The sequence below is a fragment of the Cyprinus carpio genome, chromosome A21 (genome assembly GCF_018340385.1).
Source record: "Cyprinus carpio isolate SPL01 chromosome A21, ASM1834038v1, whole genome shotgun sequence".
Taxonomy (NCBI): Eukaryota; Metazoa; Chordata; class Actinopteri; order Cypriniformes; family Cyprinidae; genus Cyprinus; species Cyprinus carpio.
The window spans coordinates 7,008,511-7,028,485 of record NC_056592.1 but is presented as its reverse complement, the minus strand read 5'-3'; the positions used below and the strand labels follow the sequence as shown (position 1 = coordinate 7,028,485).

Sequence of the window (19,975 nt, the reverse complement as noted above, 5' to 3'; positions counted from 1 at the left end):
CTGAGAATTAGCAAGGCTAAATATTTATAAGCATTGATGCATGCATAATTTTCCTCAAAACGTATCTGCCAAAACACAATATGGGTCAACACAATCAGATGTAAAACCAGTGTGTCAAATCTCTATAAACGTATAATATATACTGTAAGCATTCAGGTAAATTAATGAATGAATAAATGAACTGTTATGATTTTCAGCTCCATATTTACACAAAACTGGCAGAAGTGGTAGGCTAGAGGAATATTTAAAAGATGAAAAAGATAAAACATAATTAGAAGAATCAATAAATTATACATTTATTGCTATTGTGTGAATGATATGTAATTAAGTAATCAATAAAAAAGTAACTGTAGTCTGATTACGAGTATTTTAAAATGCAATTACAAGTATTTAATTTTTGGAACCTGTAATTCAGATTACGTTTAATCAGTTATCAGCTCTGATTATGCCTGCCCAGGAGGAGGCGTGGCTCTTTATTCACGCGCCTTCTCGGGACTGCCAGAGGGGGCGCGCACGCGAGCACAGCGGCGGGTGTCAGAAAAGAGGAGGCGCATGGCGTGATACGCATCTCTCATTAGAGTGTGTGCGTGTGTTGTATGTGTGGAGGGGAAGCGCAACACACGTTGTGATATTCTCACTCCTAACCTGAGCAAGAACCAACTTTATTTCCCCCTACTTTCGCTTTCATCGAGCGGAGGAGGACGTTCCGGAGTTTTTGTTTTAGGAGTAAGAAGGCAAATCCTCGGCTGTGGAGGAACAATGTCGGCGTCGGCGGCGAAAGTGAGCCGAAAGGAGCAGAACTCGAATCACGACGGAGCGGACGAGACCTCGGGTAAAGTAATGGCGGCCTCCTGCGCACCGCCATTTTCAGTAACTTACGTTTCTTGCGTTTAAAGCACGAATATCAATTTAACTAGCCGCTTGGTGTTTATTTTAACATTTAAACGAAGCCCGAGTTAAAACAGCAGAAGTCTTTCTTTGCAGTGTAATTTCAGCAAAGGGATGTTGCGCGCACCGGAGGCCATGTTTCCTCGCGCGGCGGCTTCATTGTGCCACGCGCGACGAACATTGCGCTCGCGCGCCATTTAATTAATAAAAACATCACAGTTCTTGGTTGTTTCCACTTATTTATGTGCTCGACTCTGTGTTTTAAGTCCAATGTGGCTCGAGTGTTATATTTGTGCGTTGTATTGCTCTCATGTTGTGTGCTAATAGGCTAACTGGTTATTGTGTCTCCCCCGCCATCACGAGCCATTCCCGCATGTGTCATTGAACCACGCTGCCGCTGCATCACAAATCACTGTAAAGGTGTTTAATGATGCTTAATTGGGTCAAAATTACTTTCTAATCCGATCTAACTGTTAATGCACGGCAGTAATGTGTAATTCATTGGGAGGAAGGTAAATCTGGCCCAGCGCGTGGCCTCCTCCTCCGTTTAAACCTCGCGGCCTTGCGCAGCTACTGCTGAAACGGCACCGGATTGAGCTGCTCGTTCGGCGTTAACACCTCGGTTTCACTTTTAACTTATCTTTGTGTTTTTGAATCGGGTGAGGCTGGTATTAGGTAATGTTGCTTTATTTTGATAGTTTGATTTACGATGTAGATCGTGTTTACATTGTGCGAATGCATTGTTTAGTGTATAGTGCATGTGTGATTATTTGTGAAGTTATGCTTTTATGTTAGTCCGTATATAAGGATTGCTTGCACGTGCAATTTTGTCTTACTTTTTGTAGGATGTTAAAGGCATAGCGAATTAGCCTTTTTGTTAATGTTACTGTTTATTACATTTCAGAAAAAGAGCAACAGGAGGCAATTGAACACATTGATGAAGTACAGAATGAAATCGACAGGTAAGTTTTTACTTGCCATTGCTCGGGTATCATTTGTAAGCTCACATTTAATGCGGTTTATTTATGCATTTGTATTTTTCCCCTTTTGTTGTTTTCCTCAGATTGAATGAGCAGGCGAGTGAGGAAATCTTAAAAGTAGAGCAGAAGTACAATAAGCTACGTCAGCCATTCTTCCAGAAGAGATCAGAACTCATAGCCAAAATTCCAAACTTCTGGGTCACAACATTCGTCAACCATCCACAAGGTGAGAAGATGCATATAATACTGAGACCATCTGATGGTGATGTTAAATATTGTTGATTTCTGATATGGGTTTATATATTCTATTCTAATGTATTGTTTTTGATTAATAGTCTCAGCCTTGCTCGGTGAGGAGGATGAAGAAGCACTTCATTACCTGACCAGGGTGGAGGTCACAGAGTTTGAGGACATCAAATCAGGTTACAGAATAGATTTTGTAAGTACCCTTTTTCATCTGGTCGAGTCTGAAAGTAATGCACAGCTGTGACAAACCAATTGTCTTGACCTGTAATTTCATCTTCTCTGCAGTACTTTGATGAAAATCCATACTTTGAAAACAAAGTCCTCTCAAAAGAATTCCATTTGAACGAGAGCGGTGACCCATCTTCAAAATCCACTGAAATCAAATGGAAGGCTGGAAAGGTGAGTTAACTTTTTTTTTTTTTTTTTTTTTTTTTTTTTGTGATCGTTTTGGCCTAATGCTGTTACTTTTTGGGTTTACGTTAACTTTTTTATGTGTGATGCAGGATCTGACGAAGCGTACTGGACAGACACAGACCAAGGCAGGGAAGAAAAGGCAACATGAAGAGCCAGAGAGCTTCTTCACCTGGTTCACCGATCACTCCGACGCAGGGGCTGATGAACTCGGGGAGGTCATTAAAGATGACATCTGGCCCAACCCTCTGCAGTACTACCTGGTATGAATTATTATTATTATTATTATTATATTACTGCAGGTGTGTATTAGCCATAGCAAGTCAGAACTTGTATTTATCTTTTTCTTTCTCTCTCAGGTTCCTGATATGGATGATGAAGAGGGTGAAGGCGAGGAGGAAGATGACGAGGAAGAGGAGGAGGGTTTGGAGGACATTGATGAAGAAGGGGATGAGGGAGAGGAAGAGGAAGATGAAGAGGAGGATGATGGAGAAGATGGTGAGGTGAGATAATTATTCAAAGCTTTGGCTTCTAATGCATGGCAGTTTATATGCGGACATTGATTTAAAATGTATTTAGCAAATGCATTATTCATTATTTGTAAGAGCTTCAGGTGCAGGCACAATCTGACCCTAAATATTTTTCCCTTCTTTTTTTCAGGATGATGGGGAGGATGACTAAAGGCTGATAAGGACATATTCCAACACTTGTACCTGTTCTTTCCTTTTTGAAGTCATCCTCCAACCATGGGAGCAAAAAGCTTTGTTTTTACTTTTTATTTTTTGTGCTCCATCTTCTGTTCTACTGAAGCCTCTCCTGTCCTGACCATGTCTAAACCCTGTTAATTCCCTGGACACACAGTTCCTGCATTGGAAAACTAGTGGCATCTCGTTGCTGAAGCCTCTTGCGTCATCTTTAATTACAACCATCTCCAAAGACAAATACAAAATATTAACAATCTGCACGTCATCCTCTGTAGACTAAACTTAAGTAAATAGCAGTTTATATATTAAGTATATGAAATGATTTTTTTTCTGTGAATGGTTGTGAGTTGAATAATAAGCCATGGTGCAGTGATCTAATCATAGCGTACATACCTAGCCACTTTTTCTTTTGTATATTTTCTTTAATGCAGAGGTGGGCCCCAAAGAGTTGACACTGTTTTTTCCTATGTGATGTATTGGACAAAAGGAAAGCACCAGCTAGCTCCTGTCACCTCTTGTAAATGATTTGGGGTCAATATCAGGGTATGGCAGTTATTATTGTTGACAGTTCAGTGGGGTCGGGTGGGGCAAGTGGGCATTTGACACATCAACATTTGGGTTTATGTTGATCGAATTTTCATTGTAATGTTTTACAGACACCCATGAGGTTTGAAACATTTTTAATAAAAACAAAACAAAAAAACTTCCTCTTGTAATTTTGAGCTTGGCTAATTAAAGGATTATTTAAATGAGATAATAAAGCCTGTAGAATCTTAAAGAACTCTACAACTGGTCTTTTCTCCACCTGGTTTCTTCTATTGGAGATGTACAAATGAACATGTTTAAGAGTACAAGGTGTTTTTATACACTTATTTCAAATGTTTTGGTACACCTTTAAAACTTGTTTTTTTTAATTTAATTTTATAATTTAGCTTAATTTTGAATTGTGTTTCATCAAAGTGTAACAGTAGGCTCAGTGTTGGAACAATCACTTAAAGTTATTAGAGACAGCTGGGTCATTACTACAGTTTAGAACTACATTTTGATTGAATGGTATGGAGGAAAAAATACTATTCATATTGATATGTGTATATGTTTGTGTTGCGTTAGATGTTGACATTTATGGTGAAGAGTATCATGTACATCAAGTTACAGGAAACCCAAGGGAAACTAATATTTTATCACTTCAAATTATTAATGATAAGATCTATTTATAAAAGTAAAATTATAATGGCTTATTTTTTAATATAAAGAAAAATGGGTTTGTTGTCAATCAATTAGTGTAATTCTACTAGTTGCACGTTTATCTTAAATCGCATGAGAGTGCACATGTGAGAAAAATAACCTTCAGTGATCAGCATTATAATATCAAATAAGAACATTATATTATTTCGTGATTAATTAAAAAAAATGTTTATATTAGACGCCTGAGGCTATTATGTGTTTGTTCATGACGGGGGTTTACTTTCCTGTGCCTGTCAATTGTGTACAATATTTAATATGACTTTTGAAAACGTTCACGTGTCCTTTTATAATGAAGCATTTCACCAACTAGTGTTATGTTGCTGTTTTTTATTTTTTTTTTTCAAATCCCATTTGGCACCGAATTGTAAGAATTTCCCAAGAAAAATGCCCTTTTATAATATAAAACTGAAACTGCTTTGAGTAGGTTGACCAATCAGAAGCTAGCACCAGTGACGTACGCAGGACAGCCAATCATTGATTGGCTCACAGTATCCATGGCAGCGCAGTCACGGATGTCACATCCAGGATAACAATGGAGGGCCGAACAGCTCTGCGCAGTGACCAAATACAATAAAATATCGTACAAAATTACCAACAATAAGTATTTTCCCTATCACAGAAGCAGATTTTGATTCGTCGAACATAAACCCGTTTTAAATATAGTTAACGAATAACCAGCAAATTGTGCTTTAAGAAAAATAATCGCTAGCTCCAAGCTAACGGTAACGTCTTATTAAGACTTAAGCGTTTTGTAGAGATACGAACATAATTGTTTTTGGTCTGAGATAAAGATTAAATAGTTTATCGCTAGCTGACAAAGTTTAAACATGTTCACGGATGAAACTCTTGACTTAATTGGTGCCGAATCGACATGGAGAAAGTCCCATCAGCAAACACAAGAATCAGTAAGTGACAAAGTTTACTCAGCCTCTCTAACCAGAATATTCCTACTCTTGTAAATATCAGTCCTTGTGTGTGATGATATATAGTGTGTGTTTTATTCCCGCACAGAGAAGGTGTCAGACTCTTCCAGTTCACACAGCAGAGGCTGAAACACAAGCCAAAGATGTGTTCGACAGCAGCACCCAGACACAAGAGCAGATCAGTCAAACACTCTCCCTAGATCGAGACATTTCGGACTGTCCTGGTTTGCTGGACTTCTTGCATAGAGCTGAAGACATAGTTATCAAAGAACTGGTGAAAAACTCCAAGAGTCATGCTTTTGATGGGTTTCAAGTGAACTGGGAGGATCAGAATGAGTCGGTGAGAGCCCTGAATGCAAAAATATATTAATAAATCTATTCATAATTTTTACAATTATTTAGCAACTAGTGATTTTTTTGCACAGGTGTCCTGCATGTACCGTCTTCAGCATGTTGATGCTCAGGAAAGGGGTCTGCAAGTCACCAGCGTGTCCTGGAACTGCACCGGCTCGGTCATAGGCTGTGGATTCGGCCGGTAACAGCTCTTGCCCCATACAGACACATAAAACCACTTGCTGTCATAATCAAAGCAGTTTTAATGTTGTATTTTTGGGGTTAGTGTGGATGATGGTGATTGGAGCAATGAGAAGGCTTATGTGTGCACGTGGAACCTGGACCGGCAGAATCTGAACCCAAAGCGGCCGGATGTGATCATCGACGTGACCACTCCAGTCATGTGTCTGTGCTTCCATCCTGTGAGACCGTCTGTGGTTGCTGGTATGGAAATACATTTACAAAATCAAATGCTTTTCATTTGTTTTTGTTTTTTTTAATCCCTTAAAGAATGACTCACACACACAGCTAGGTTCATATTTTAATAATAATAATAAAAAAATTTATTATGTAATTGTGATAAGGGGCAAATAAGAGTTATAAATTTATAAGTATGTAAATTATGAGTGTCAAAAGTGTTATCATTTGTTCAAGTGATATTGCAGTATTTGTCTCTTATATTCAAAAGTGGAATCCAAACCCTCAGTTATTACGGATAAATAAATATGGATGACTCATCTTTATTGTCATTAGGGGGGCTGTACAGTGGTGAGGTGGTGGTCTGGGACAGCAGCCGCTCACAGGACCTCATTCTGGCTCAGACGGGAATGTCTGCAGATACCCACCGTGAACCAGTTTTTCAGGTATTTAACCTATTAAATAAAAAGTCTGAAATCTGAATGAATGAATACGTTTTCAGTGGTCCATAGCTGCAGAGTATGTGTGTGTGCTCAGGTCAGCTGGGTCCCAGGAGCTCGCAGAGGGGAGTTTATCATACTGAGCGCCGGTTCAGGAGGAAGAGTTCTGTTGTGGACTGTTGATGGAGCTGAAGCCAAACTCATCTTGAGTTCTGGATATGCCCTTGTCCAGCAGCAAGTGCCTCAGTGTGGAGCAGCAAGCAAGGTAGGCGTCACAATATGGTCTTGAGAATTTGACTGTGTGTTTTTTTGCTTGATGGTTTGGTGTCACAATATGGTTTTGGCAAAAAAAAATATTTTGTAATTATTGTAATGATCCCAGATAAAACAGTATGTGATAAAGAATGTGCTACTTCATTATGACTTTCATGGCCTGGTGGATCTCAAAAAGCCTGTCATATACAAGTTATATTTCATCTCAAACTCATTAAACATTTTCTAACTCAAAATAGTTTTTTACTTTTCATGATAAGAATTATTTTTTTTTTTACCGTATATAGTACTAATGATATAGTATTTTTATATGTATCACTGAGATGGTAATATATATATTTTTTTGTAATATTTTTATTTTTGCATTTTCTGTTTTCATTTAAATTTTATATAAAATTTTAGTTATGTTGTTTTGTGTATTTGTCATTTTTATTTTTTTAAATACAACTAAAAAGGTTTTATAATTTAAATTTTTTTTTTAATTCAGTTAATTTTATTTAGTCTTTTTTAAAACTAATTAAAATTCAATTAAAATGAGAAATGTTGCTTTGTCAACTAGCTGAAATAAATGTGAGGTTTGTAAATTGTAAATGTAAATATATATATATATATATATATATATATATATATATATATATATATATATATATTTATATAATTTACATTAATTCAATTACTGTTTATTTTATAAGTAGTGACAATTTTTTGTTGATGATTTATTTGTAACTAAGTTTTTTATATATTTTACATTAATTCAATTACTGTTTATTTTATAAGAATGACCATGACATATTTTTGAGCATTTCACCCTGATAATACAACACAACTGTCTCTCCCTGAAACCCGAGGTAGCACCACTATAGGAGTAACCTCTGTTGCACTCTCCCCGTGGGACCTGGACACATTCTTGGTGGGCTCAGAGGGAGGCCTTGTGCTCAAATGCTCCTTCAGCAGTGAGACAGTGTCAGCAGTGCCCCCTGATGGTGAGAGCGTGACACTGCGGGCCCCAGTGCAATTCTCTTTTTCACCACTGGGGGGCCCTGTACACTCAGTCCACTTCTCGCCGTTCCATAGGTGAGCTCTGTGGTATATTTTGTACTGTTATTTACTTAGTATAATATCTACTTGAAGGCTTATTGGCAGTAATTGTAACACCTCCTGGTGTTTCTGAATTTAGGAATCTGTTTGTAAGTGTCGGGACAGATGGTTTGGCTCACCTGCACACTGTGCTCCAGCCCCGTCCCCTGCTGTCTCTACGGGTGTCCGATTCATATGTGTTTGGGGTGAGGTGGTCACCTACACGCCCTCTAGTCTTTGCTGCAGCCACAGGACAGGGTGAGATGTCTGTAATTCTCCAAAAGAGCAGTAAATATAGAGAGGATCTATATTGGATATTTTTCATTTATATATTTAAAAATATATTAATGCTGTTTATTAACATTATATAATATCAAGTATTATATTATAAATGAATATTGTTTTAATATAATTAAAAATGTATAGTTATTTATATGTACTTACTGTCAATTGTTTTTTTTTTTAAATGTTAAGTTTAATTATATATATATATATATATATATATATATATATATACACACACACACATTGTTTTTGTTTTTTAATATAAAAAGGATTGCACTCTAAAAATATTTACTGCACTCTAATTAATAGTTTTAATATAGATTAAAAAAAAGATGTATATATAATATATATTTAGTGAAATTAAAGCATGGTCTCAAGATATAATATATAATAATTATAAACTTTAATTTTAAATTCTCTGGCAGGTTTGGTCCAGATGTTTGATTTGGGTCGGAGGTCTTTAAGGCCAGCTGCCACAATTGACCAGAACACAAGTGGTCAGCCAACATATTGTCTGGAGTTCAACCCCAAACACACAAATCTGATGGCAGTGGGCAATGCAGATGGTAGTGTCAACATCTGGCAGCTCAGTGCCGAGTTAACGGAACAAGGTGCCAAGGAGACGGCAATGCTAGAACAGCTGGCCAATGAGGTGGCGGACTGAGTGTTTGAGCTTTCTCATTTCAAACCGTCCTGATCATGCTTGAGCATTCTTAAAACACATTCATATATGCATTGCATATCTTCAACTGTACATTTACACTATAAAATAAAAAACACTTGACAATTCCTTCCAGTTATAACCAGTAGCGTTTATTTAAGCACACTGCAGTCTCGTGGGTGATGTTAAAGCATACCCTCTCTATAGGTTAGTTAAACAAAGCAAAGCACTTAACAGCTAAAACAACCACAATAAAATGCAGACAGATCCACTACACTATTGTCAGTGAAGCATGAGGAAGTGTCAGATAAATATGCAGAGTTAAGAGTGATAGGAAGATACAGATATTGCTATACTGGGCGCTATAGAGAATTTCAATTCAGATCCATGCAGTTAAGCTGTGTGTTCTTGTGAAGGGGGAAAACGCATCCCGATTGGTCACTGGCAGGCAGGAGGTGGGGAATCAGTTGACGAAGAGCGAGCGGGTAAATTCCACAAAGTCGAAAGCTGACGGGATCTCGCGGCCCTTGCTGTCCATGTAGGGCTTCATATGGGAAATGCAGTAGTCTGCCTGTTCCCTTGTCAGGTTCTGTAAACACAGAAGCTCATTAAGATCATCTTTCTTACACCAAACATGAGGCCAAAAGTTTGAAACTGATCTAATACTACTTGTAAATGGCATGGGTTTGATATTTTGTACCTGGTAGAGTTCTTCCTTGGTGACGTAAGGTTTGTTCTCGGCGCTGAGAGCACGGAAAGCACTCTCGATCTCCTCGCTTGACTTCACATTCTCTGTTTCTCGGCTGATCATGAAGGCCATGTACTCCTGCAAGGACACGTTTCCATCCCTGAACCAAACAAACTGATGTTAGCTCCATGACAGAAAGAATATTCAGCTCATCCACAGATGATGTTTCACACCTGTTTGGATCCACTATGTCCAGGATGGACTCAAACTCTGGGTCTGGTTCTCCTTCTTCAACCATGGGCAGGTCGTAGCCCAGTGACCGCAGGCAGGACTTGAACTCCTGGTGATTGAGACGGCCAGATTTTTCTTTGTCGAAGTGCCTGAGAAACAAACATTTCTGTTAAGTTTTCAAGAACACTTAAGTTGAGCATTGTAATGTTGTGTTTTTCATTAAAGTTAATTACTCACTTGAACATCATACTGAATTCCTTCAGGGCCTCTTCTGTTACTCCTGTAGTGTTTCTAGAAGAGAATTACAAGAAAAAGAATAAGTAAAATTAAATGTTAAAAAATGTATAATTAATAAACAACAACAATGTATAATTTTTTTTATTCTAATAAAAATCAATAATGATTATAATCATCAAAAATGTTCTTAATATAATATGATATGATGGAAAAATGTTGTGGACTGGTTTGAGAAGTGGCACCTGGCTTGGATCTGTTGCTCCAGGTTGTGTTGCATTCTCATGCCCAGTTGGTCGAGTTGGTCCCACTGTTGGGCCAGACCCACAGTGCTGTGTTCTGTGTATTTATTGTCCAGGATCAGCGCCTCCTCCATGGCTGCTCCCAGATCCTCGATCTTCTTCAGCTGACTGCGCATGGCACGAATCTCCTGGTGCTTGCGCTGCAGAGAAAACCCGAGGGATAAGACATGAGAACAGAGCATCTTATAGTTCAGTGCATTTATTACCGTCTTGGGTTTAAGGCTTATGCAAGTGTTTCAATGTTCTTTCCTACAGACTTCTAAAGTGAACTGTTAGTACACTTTCTGGCAAATTAATTCCCATGATCTTTCCATGACCTTCTAGTCATTTAAAATGGATGGATATTAGAAAACCACTTTATATAAATAGGACACCCACAGCAACGTTTAACTAAAGAAAAACTTAAGTCAGCATGACTACAATTTTTTTTTTTTACTCACAATACTCTGACAAAAAGAAATGTCTTTAGAGAGCAACAAAACTTTATTTTATATTTTATAAAATTAATATTTTTAGAATTTGATCAATTTGCATGATTAGTGCAAAAGATGTACAATTTTGCACATGAAATTTTTTGGGGGATTTTTCTTAACATTTTTTGATCAGAAACAATGTATTCACTATTTTATATGATACAGACTACCGTTCAAACGGTTTGACGTCAGTAAGATTTTTTTATTTAAAGAAATAAACACTTTCATACAGCAAGTATACATTAAATTGATCAAAAGGCATTTTTAATGTTACAAAAGACTTATATTTCAAATAAATACTGTTCCTTTAAACATTCTACTAATTATAAAAGAAGAAATGCATTATGCTTTCCACAAAATATTCAGCAGTTTAAATATTAAACAATAAAATATCAAATATATTCAAATTGAAAAGATGCTTTGACCAGCATTGTGCTACTGATTTGATTTAATACACTAATGCTGATTCATTTTGTTTTTCAAAATCGATCAGCTTCATTAAACACGTCTCAAATATCAATTCACTGCTCTCAAACTCACCTTAGTGGCCTCTAGCTGTGACTCTAGAGTTCCGGATTCTTCCACCATGCAGGACCTGCCCCACACACAGAATGATGAAACCAGCAGCAGGAGCCCGAGAGCACAAGGCACATCCACCCAAAATCATCTCACTCACTCCACATGCCAGTCTACACCTTACAAGAGCGGCTCTCACTAGACTAGCTCAGTTATTAGGTCATTATCAGGAACAAAACCAGTTTCCAGAGATTTAAAAAGGCCTGTTTTGTATAACTCCGGGTTATGCTACATTTTTAAATGGTTTGCACAAACGGTCATCACGTCTAGTTATGTAACCTACATCTTACTGCATTTCTTGTACATGATAATAGGACTTACCAATTGTTTTGTAGTAGATATGGAGTACAAACTACGAAGCCACCCCAGAATGCAACTACAGTAACTAAAGTCATGCTAACGAAGCCAAATTATGTCCATGGTAATCCAGACCATGCTTGATTAGGGCTGCTGTCAACAGGGTTAGGAACTGCTATATTTGTACCACTGCTTAGTTTTAGTTTAGGAGCTTTAGGACTTTTAAGAGCAAAATGTGCAAACTCAAATATTCAGAGTCTGACTGAACTAGCCATATTATAAATGTCTAAAAATGTTAATGCACAGCTGTTTAAATTCAGACCAGGACTTTGAAAATGTCTAAAAATACTTTTTCAATCATGGAAATCACATTGCAGTTTCCACCATGGATCATGTGCATGAACATTTTCCTCCAAATAAAAAACCCAACAAATAACTGAAACAACAAAAAGGTTCAAGAATGAGATGAAGTGTTCACACTCCTCAACATCGGTGCCAAATGTAGCCAGGCTCATTGGATTAAGAAGCTGGAAGGGTTCATCTCAAAAAAAGTCTCACGTTGCAGTGAATGTTAGTAAAAGGGAGTGAACACACACACAGAGCCTTTGCAGTGGGGATCAGACTCGAGTGCATGAGGAGAAGAAAACCCAAAACGTGAGGGGTAGGGGGCAATTATTGGGGGGGAAAAAAAGGGGGGAGGACTTTCAGGAAGGTTATTATTGGATTTATTATTGTTGGAAAGGGTTTACCCTCCGATAGGCTATGCTATTCAGAGACGAGGGAAGTGGGAGATGAAGAGGGAATGGAAGAAGAGTGTGAAAAAACAGAAAGGAGTACATCTGGAAATATATTGTCAAAACATACAATAAAATACGCAAAATATATGTAAAGTGAGATAAAGTCCTTCTTTGATGATCTTAAGACACCCTGTATTATTTCCATCCAAATTATTGTTCTACTCTAACCTGAAACTCCCAAATTCCTGGTTTATTTTATACCAAATGTGTGTTTCTAACACAACAGTTCCTTGACAATCATTAAATGCTATTAAACAATACATATACACTCACACACACACAAACATACTACAGTAAAAGAGTAAAAAATGTGATATTAACCCATCCAGAAGGTATGTCCTGTTTAGAAAAATGATCCCAAGCATCGTAGCAGTGAGAAGGCCAAAGGAATGGGGAAAGAGAGACAAATAAGGGAGGGAGAGAGAAAGAAACAGTTAAAACATTGAGCGGTGACATCGCCACTACACAACACTTACATGAATGCTACTGTGACAAGCACAAAGCCTTCTTGTAGCATATCAAGCCCAGATGGGTTTAAAGGGATACTCCACCCTAAAATGAAAATTTTGTCTTTAATCACTTAACCCCATGTCATCCCAAACCCGTAAAAGCTTCGTTCATCTTCGGAACACAATTCAAGATATTTAGCATGTTAACCGGGAGGCCTGTGACTGTCCCATAGACTGCCAAGTAAACAACAGTGTCAAGGTCCATAAAAGGCAAAAGACTGTTGACAAAGGAATTGTTGAATAAAGTTGTTATTTTTGTTTTCTTCGCTTACAAAAAGTGTTCCCGTCACTTCATATAACCCAGATTGCACGTCTGATGGCAGATGTAGTATTCTGACGACGACTTTCATACCTTTTATGGACCTTGACACTGTTATTTACTTTGCAGTCTATGGGACAGTCACAGGCCTCCAGGTTTTCACCCAAAATATCTTAAATTGTGTTCCAAAGACAAACTAAGCTTTTACAGGTTTGGAACGACATGGGGGTAAAGTTATTAATACCAAAATTTTCATTTTGGGGTGGAGTATCCCTTTAAGTTCTGTGATCTATGTGAAAACCTTCACCGATACAGACAACATGGCAAAGCAGGCAATGACTAAAAGACTGTAGTCACAAAAACAGTCGATGACATGAATACAAATGGGCGTCTAAGAAAGTTACATGGAGATCAGGAAAGCTTGATCAAATCCAAACAGATGTGTGTGATTTCATGCAATGGAGACAAATGTATTGCATGCGGTGTGTGTTTGGTCCTCGAGGATGACTCTACTATAATGACACAAAGAGAACTCAGCACTCTAAGTATTGCATGCTGGTCCCCTGTACCTGGTCTCCTGCAGCCATTGGTGGAAGGCATTGGCATGCTGGGCAAACTCTTGTCTGAGTTTATCATTCTCTTCCTGTCTCCTCTGCTCCTTCTGTAGCTCCAGCTCTCGCTCCTATAGAGCATGTACAAAAATTAATTATTTAACTCTACTTTATACACATTCAATCATGCTTCAGGATCCCATCATCACCTTGATGATCTTTTGAAGGTTCCTCCAGGTCTCCTCTAGAGCCTCCATAGTGAACCAAGTGTATGGATTGGAGACCATATGGTAACTCTTGATCTGGCGATCAAGTTCTGCCAGTTGGCTGAAGTCGGCCTCTGCGGAGCTGAGCGAGGAGCGGAAGGCATCGTGGGCGTCCCGCAGGGCCCTGATCTCCTCCAGAGAGTTGCACCTCACAGGGTCTGTCAGATCTTCTTCAGCATTCTCAAACCAGCTGTTGAAGGCTGAGGCCTTCTTGGCAAAGGTGAGGAACAGATCCTCGACCTGGATGGAGTGGAAAACAAGAGAATGGCAGTTTAAGACACACCAAACTCTCTTTTCCTAACTTTAGGCAAAAATCCATTCTTCAAACCTTTCTGAAGTGCTCTTGGGCTTCCAGAAGCTTCTTCTTGCGGGCAGCTGAGTTGGACAGCAGCTGGTTCCAGCGCTTCATCAGGGTAGCATGACGAGCTTCTATGGCCTTGGATTGCACGTGTTTGGCTGCCAACAGCTGGTCTTTCAGGGCTGTGATGTTGGTGATGCCTTCCTGCTGGAAGGCCTGAAGCCCAGCATCAAAGGTTTCCTATGGAAGAGTGGAATAAAAACAGTCAATTAAAGCAGTAAGGCTTGGAAGGACCTACTGTTCTATCAGCTGTACGATTTATGATTGTAAATTTTTTCATATGCAATGTCACACCTGTTTAGTGAGCAGAGTCTGCACCGAGGAGAGATCTCGACCATAGTCATCAGTCTTCAGGCTGTTTTCCTTCTCACCTGATCAAGCCAAAGTCACATTTGAGTTACAGATTACGAAGAAGCAGAGAAAAATCACACTTTATTTCTTATCAAACCCTCTTTTAAATGAAAGTTTCCACACATTTGAATGAAATATCATTTACTCACCAATCCAGGACTCCACCACATCAGCTTTCCAGTTGAACTGAAGGAAGGCAGAGTTCTCATCCAGCTTAGACTTCCTCTGAGCTGCAGCTCTCTCCAGCTCCAACACCTTCCCACGCAGGGCCTTCATTTTAGCTACGATGTTTTCCACGTTGTGGTTCTCCTGCACAAAAGTAACAATATGATAAAATATGACTGTCAGTTTAAATTCTACTTTAAAGAAATCATCTGTAATTAAGCATTAAAGGGTAGTATATGGACTTTCTAAAAGTTGAACTGCACCTTTTTGACAAGTTCATCTCCATTGGTACACACATCATTCACTCGGTCCCTGTGCACAGTAAAATCTGTTTCAAAAGCTTCATGTTTCTTCAGCAAACCCTGAAAAATAAGAGCCAAGGGAATAAAACTTAAGACGCAAGCTAATAACAGAAATATGAAGGTGTGTCCAAGATCAAAGGCATAATCAACTAAACGTGGTTTATTTTTTTGCACCTGCACAGCTGCCAGAGTATCACCGTAATCCTCACTTCCAACCAGGTTCAGTTTCTCATTAATCCAAGCTTCCTCTTCCTCCACATTTGCCACAAACTGCTGGTATTCCAGCGATTCCTCAAGCCTCTGCCCACTAAAAAAAAGAAAACCAAACAATAATTGGTAAGATTTTTAAAATGTGTTTGGAAAAAAAAAATCATATTGATACAAACTTTTCAACACAAGCAGAAAAAGACCAACAAAAAAAAAAAGCAAAACAGTATAATACAGCTCTCACCGAGCAGCAGCCAGATCTTTCAGTTCCTTCCAGTGCTCAACAAACTGGGCCAGCCTCTGCTGGATCTCCTCCTGTCCAATGGTGTTGTCATCAGACAGCTTCTTCCCAGTCTCCAACACAGACTGCAAGGCCAAAAAAATACAGTTAGCATTCAGAATGCTGATTAAACTGGCTGTTAAAATGCTCCAATCGTGGCTTATTCATTTGTGTGAATTGATATGTAACCATGATGCACCTGAATAGCCGGCTCGTGTGCTCCAAGCTCAGCCTCCAGTCTCTTGTGTTTCTTCCTCAGATTCTGTACTCCTGTCAAATCACGTCCGTAGTCCTCCGAGCTCACCAACAACTTCTTTTCCCTAATGGAAGCAATGAATTCAATCTAGTATACAGCCTCAAAAGAATGCAGCAATTATCCAATCAATCCCTCAGAATGATGTAAACCATACTTGATCCAAGATTCTTCATCGTCCAGGTCCCTAAAGAACTGATGTAGACGATGTGACTCATTCAGCTTGGCACGGCGCCCAGCAGCCATGCTCTTGATTTTGCTGAAGCGTCCGTTAACGGCATCACGCTTATCCTTAACCAGAGAGGTGTCGAAGGCATTGCTGGCCATCAGACTGTCAGCCTGGCCATTAAGATCCTTCAGACGATCCTATAAGATCACAGTAACAAGCATTAATCAGAATATACTGGATTTTGGAAATGCTCTGAATGAGTGATCCAAGATCAGTATGTCTGAAGAGCTACCTCATGAGCAGAGATGTCAGCCTCCAAAAGCTGGTGCTTCTTAAGCAGATTGTTGACTGAGGCCAGATCTTTGCCATAATCCTCAGAGGCAAGAAGAGCCTCAACCTAAGAGCACATGAGAAATTTGTAATGGATATTGTAATTATTATTACTGTTATTATTTAATGAAACTTTTACATTTAAGTCATGGTTTAAGTCAAGATCTACCAAGAATTATCCTAAGTAGCTACTAATAAGTCATCAATACCTCAGACAACCAGAAGTCAAAGTCCTTGATGCCAGTGTTGAAGTTCTGCTGCTTGTTTGCCTCCTTCAGTTTTTGACTCTTCTCAGCAGATTTGTTGACAAGGAACTGCCACTGCTCATCCAGAGCATTAAGACGAGCCTGAGAGCAAATATGAGCACAACCACAGCAAAATGAGCACAGACTATAACTCATCCGCTGCCCATTTCTGAAATGCTTCTAAAATTGTTACCTTTACAGCATCCTCACTTCCAGCACAGGCACCTCTCTGGATGAGAGCATTGCCTGTGTCAATCACCCCACGGATACGATCAGCATTAGCGTGTAACTCAGCCTCAAAAGCCTGGTGCTTCTGGTGCTTGCTCTGAAAGTGTCAAGAAAGCGAAATACAGCAAAACTGAGCCACACAGTGAAGTCATGCATGGGTGCGGCTTTGAAAAAGCAATAGCTGGTTTTGTATCTAACTCTGCAGATGTGTACATGACAATGATATAAACTTTTATTTAAAATAAGCCTTAAAAAAAAAGTAAAGTGACTGTGAATTTACAAACCACCAAACAAGGACCAAACATGTAACGTGGAACTCATACTGTGAACAGGACACAATCAAAGCCTGATGGAACATTCAATTAAATGAACTGGACATCATCCAGCACACAATGAACTCTGTGCCGAACCTAGGAGGAGTTGGGGTGTTTTGTTTGAGATCATTCCACATTTTATATCACCCAGAGAGAACAGAAGAAGGAAAAAGCAATTCCAAACGGCCTATCTAAAGCATTTGCTGATACACTCAAAGGAAGCCGGGCTGCTGGTACTGTAACTGCATATGGATTCTGGCTGTAGCACATGTAAACGATTCTGTTGTTTTAACACAGTATTCCACAAAAAGCAAAGCAGAATTACTTGCTTGAAAGCACTTCTCCACTTTCTCTCTCTGGGTTAAAACAGGATTGCGGCTATGTTCGGAATAGTACTCTAACATACTATGCATACTACTTTTGGAGCATGCATATTAGATATTTTTTGTAAAATCTGTATGCATTTAATATCTGGATAATTTACTAAATTTTTCAAAATGTGCGGTACAATTAGGACACACTGTGTGGGATACTGTATCCCACAATGTAATGTACTCAACTTGACCTTTATTGGCCTGACACAAACAAACTGGAAACACTAACTGCGATATTTATCAAATGTGTAATGTGCTCTGTTTCACATAGTAGTACATAAAACAGTAGGAAGCATAAAGCATATAATTATACTAAACTATTCTGAACATAGCCAGAAATTGTCTTTGCATACTACTTTTTGTCAAAGTTTGCTCTTAGATCCACAACTCTGTAAGAAGTTCAGCTTTTCTGTATGGAACAAATTTAAACCAAGACATCCCAACTTCAGTGACAACAAGAAAATGGAGGCTACACCCAGAAATAAAAAATTAAATGATGCAACGATGGGGCGCAGGAAGGGGACAAACAACTGATGATGCTGTACAAAGCGAGACACATAATAGACATACGGAACTCAAATACACATTTACAGACAAAACAATAAGACAACGGACAAGTGAAGAGACCTTTTTGGGGTTAGTTAGCTCTGGCACACTACTGCACTTACCAGCAGCTTGGACAGCTAGAAACAGACAATGGGAACACAGACAGAGTTTCAGTTTAATTTCCTATATAATAAAACACTCGGGATTGGTTGAGGCGGGGATAATATGAGAAACACATTTTAATTTGCACTTGAATGTATTATGGCATTCATATATTTACAAGGTTAGACTTAGGCAGGATATTCACCTTTAGAACTTTAACATGTTTGCAAAAATATTCACTTATCTGTCCAGAGAGTGATACTTGAAATGTAATGTTACCTGGATATTGGTGGGATCCTTGTAAGACTCATCGGTGGCGGTTTGGAGTTTCTCACTGATCCATGCTTCGATCTCATCTACATCTCTGCTGAACTGCTGCAGAGTCTGGGACTCACCCAACTTAGAGCGTTTCTCAATCATCTGAGCCTTGAGACGGCGCCACCTGGAGGTCAAAAGGACATACTGCTTTAAGATAAATCACACATATTGGACAGATTTGCTTAGTGAGAGCAGTATCAAAAAGAACCCCGACCTGTCTAAGACCTCATTACGGCGATTAAAGATCTCAGGTTTGGCGTAGTGGTCAGCGCTAATGAGCTGGTCAGCAAAAGACTGCAGTGCTGCAATTTTCTCTTCCTGTGAGCGCAGACAAATGTAAATAATAAGCACAAAAAAATCTTCACAAAACACCCCAAATTTAAAAATCAAATAAAGTTGAGCTTGACTGCATCATATCACAATGACGCTTGCTGACCTGCACATTGATAGCCTTATCAAAGTCTTCATGTTTCTTGATGAGAGCCTCCACGCTGTCCAGGGAGTCCCCCTTGTCATCGCTGGCCAAGAAGGCCTCGCGAGCTGCCATCCAGTTCTCAGCCTGCTCACAGTCACGGTTGAATAGCTGCGGGAGACAAAAAGAAAAATATGACATTTGCCATCTTCAAGTGTCCAAGTTTTGTGTATAAAATGTAAACATGGTCCTTGCTAACCTGAAGCTCCAGGCACTGGTCCAGCATCATCCTGCGCTGGACCCAGGCCTTCTCCAGGTCAGCACGTTCCCGTTCAAGAGCCTCCAGCTTCTGTTGGATCTCAGGGCTGGCGTAGTGGCCACGGGCAAGCAGCTGCTGTCCAAATTGCTCAAATGCCTGGAACGTGCCTGCACGAGCATCAATCTCAGTGCGATGTTCCTACAGAATGTAAATAGGTGAGCGCTTAACATATGTTCATGAGATAAACAGGGTTTTGCTTAATACTAACAAAAGAAACTCGTCTTCTAAACAGCAACTGTAACAAAGTACATATAATAGGTGTTTTTAAGTACCTGATGTCTCTCCAACAGGGCTTCCGCTCCAGTGACGTCCTTGGCCAGCTCATCTGAAGACACCAGCCCTCTGATTCCATTGATCCAGGACATGAGATCTCTGGGAGACAGGAGCACAGATTTGTTTAGTCTGTTCTATATTACTGCTCTGATGTCAGAAGGCCGGGACACAGCAAGCCGGCTTCAAAGAACTAGTGGCGAGGAAAGCCTATGGCAGGGATAGGCAACTCCGGTCCTGGAGGGCCACTATCCTGCAGAGTTTAGCTTTAGCCCTCATAAAAACTCACCTGCCTGTATCTATCTAGTAATCCCGAAAACACTGATTGCCTTGTTCAGGTGTGTTTAAATAGGATAACAATATCGT

At 39.3% G+C, this 19,975-nt stretch overlaps 3 protein-coding genes across 10 annotated transcripts in view; 2 read left to right on the top strand and 1 right to left on the bottom strand.

Moving 5' to 3' along the window:
* The first annotated feature begins 534 nt into the window (after positions 1–534).
* On the top strand, positions 535–4,015 carry LOC109054845 (protein SET-like). Of its 2 annotated transcripts, none has more exons than XM_042778799.1 (8): positions 535–832; positions 1,793–1,850; positions 1,952–2,094; positions 2,204–2,307; positions 2,400–2,513; positions 2,618–2,788; positions 2,885–3,023; positions 3,186–4,015. In XM_042778799.1, the coding sequence occupies exons 1-8, from the start codon at positions 760–762 to the stop codon at positions 3,188–3,190; spliced, it is 807 nt and encodes a 268-aa protein (XP_042634733.1). In that variant the 5' UTR covers positions 535–759; the 3' UTR covers positions 3,191–4,015. The 2 variants fall into 2 exon arrangements, with proteins under 2 accessions (XP_042634733.1, XP_042634732.1); XM_042778798.1 differs by having other exon boundaries at positions 536–832; positions 2,885–3,028.
* A 929-nt stretch (positions 4,016–4,944) lies between these two features.
* LOC109054819 (dynein 2 intermediate chain 2) lies at positions 4,945–9,250 on the top strand. The gene is made up of 9 exons (XM_019072065.2): positions 4,945–5,379; positions 5,486–5,737; positions 5,823–5,932; positions 6,017–6,174; positions 6,484–6,593; positions 6,685–6,852; positions 7,702–7,934; positions 8,038–8,195; positions 8,648–9,250. Exons 1-9 carry the CDS (start codon positions 5,302–5,304, stop codon positions 8,884–8,886), a joined length of 1,506 nt encoding a protein of 501 aa, XP_018927610.1. The 5' UTR covers positions 4,945–5,301; the 3' UTR covers positions 8,887–9,250.
* Positions 9,014–19,975, bottom strand: part of LOC109054846 (spectrin alpha chain, non-erythrocytic 1) — a 27,598-nt gene continuing 16,636 nt past the window's right edge. For 4 of the 7 annotated variants that reach the window (XM_042778787.1, XM_042778790.1, XM_042778792.1 and 1 more), the window contains 26 exons: positions 19,612–19,711; positions 19,280–19,477; positions 19,045–19,191; positions 18,823–18,926; positions 18,570–18,732; positions 18,311–18,325; positions 16,920–17,051; positions 16,691–16,828; positions 16,444–16,548; positions 16,140–16,348; positions 15,929–16,049; positions 15,694–15,815; positions 15,417–15,549; positions 15,204–15,302; positions 14,925–15,084; positions 14,719–14,795; positions 14,395–14,604; positions 14,010–14,306; positions 13,819–13,931; positions 12,803–12,820; positions 11,352–11,406; positions 10,282–10,478; positions 10,040–10,093; positions 9,805–9,951; positions 9,584–9,731; positions 9,014–9,472 (listed from right to left, as the gene is read on the bottom strand). In XM_042778787.1, the coding sequence (XP_042634721.1) occupies positions 9,347–9,472; positions 9,584–9,731; positions 9,805–9,951; positions 10,040–10,093; positions 10,282–10,478; positions 11,352–11,406; positions 12,803–12,820; positions 13,819–13,931; positions 14,010–14,306; positions 14,395–14,604; positions 14,719–14,795; positions 14,925–15,084; positions 15,204–15,302; positions 15,417–15,549; positions 15,694–15,815; positions 15,929–16,049; positions 16,140–16,348; positions 16,444–16,548; positions 16,691–16,828; positions 16,920–17,051; positions 18,311–18,325; positions 18,570–18,732; positions 18,823–18,926; positions 19,045–19,191; positions 19,280–19,477; positions 19,612–19,711 (3,388 nt within the window). In that variant the 3' untranslated portion in view covers positions 9,014–9,346. The remainder of the gene's footprint in view (positions 9,473–9,583; positions 9,732–9,804; positions 9,952–10,039; positions 10,094–10,281; positions 10,479–11,351; positions 11,407–12,802; positions 12,821–13,818; positions 13,932–14,009; positions 14,307–14,394; positions 14,605–14,718; positions 14,796–14,924; positions 15,085–15,203; positions 15,303–15,416; positions 15,550–15,693; positions 15,816–15,928; positions 16,050–16,139; positions 16,349–16,443; positions 16,549–16,690; positions 16,829–16,919; positions 17,052–18,310; positions 18,326–18,569; positions 18,733–18,822; positions 18,927–19,044; positions 19,192–19,279; positions 19,478–19,611; positions 19,712–19,975) is intronic. The other 3 variants (XM_042778788.1, XM_042778793.1, XM_042778789.1) reach the window with 2 other exon arrangements.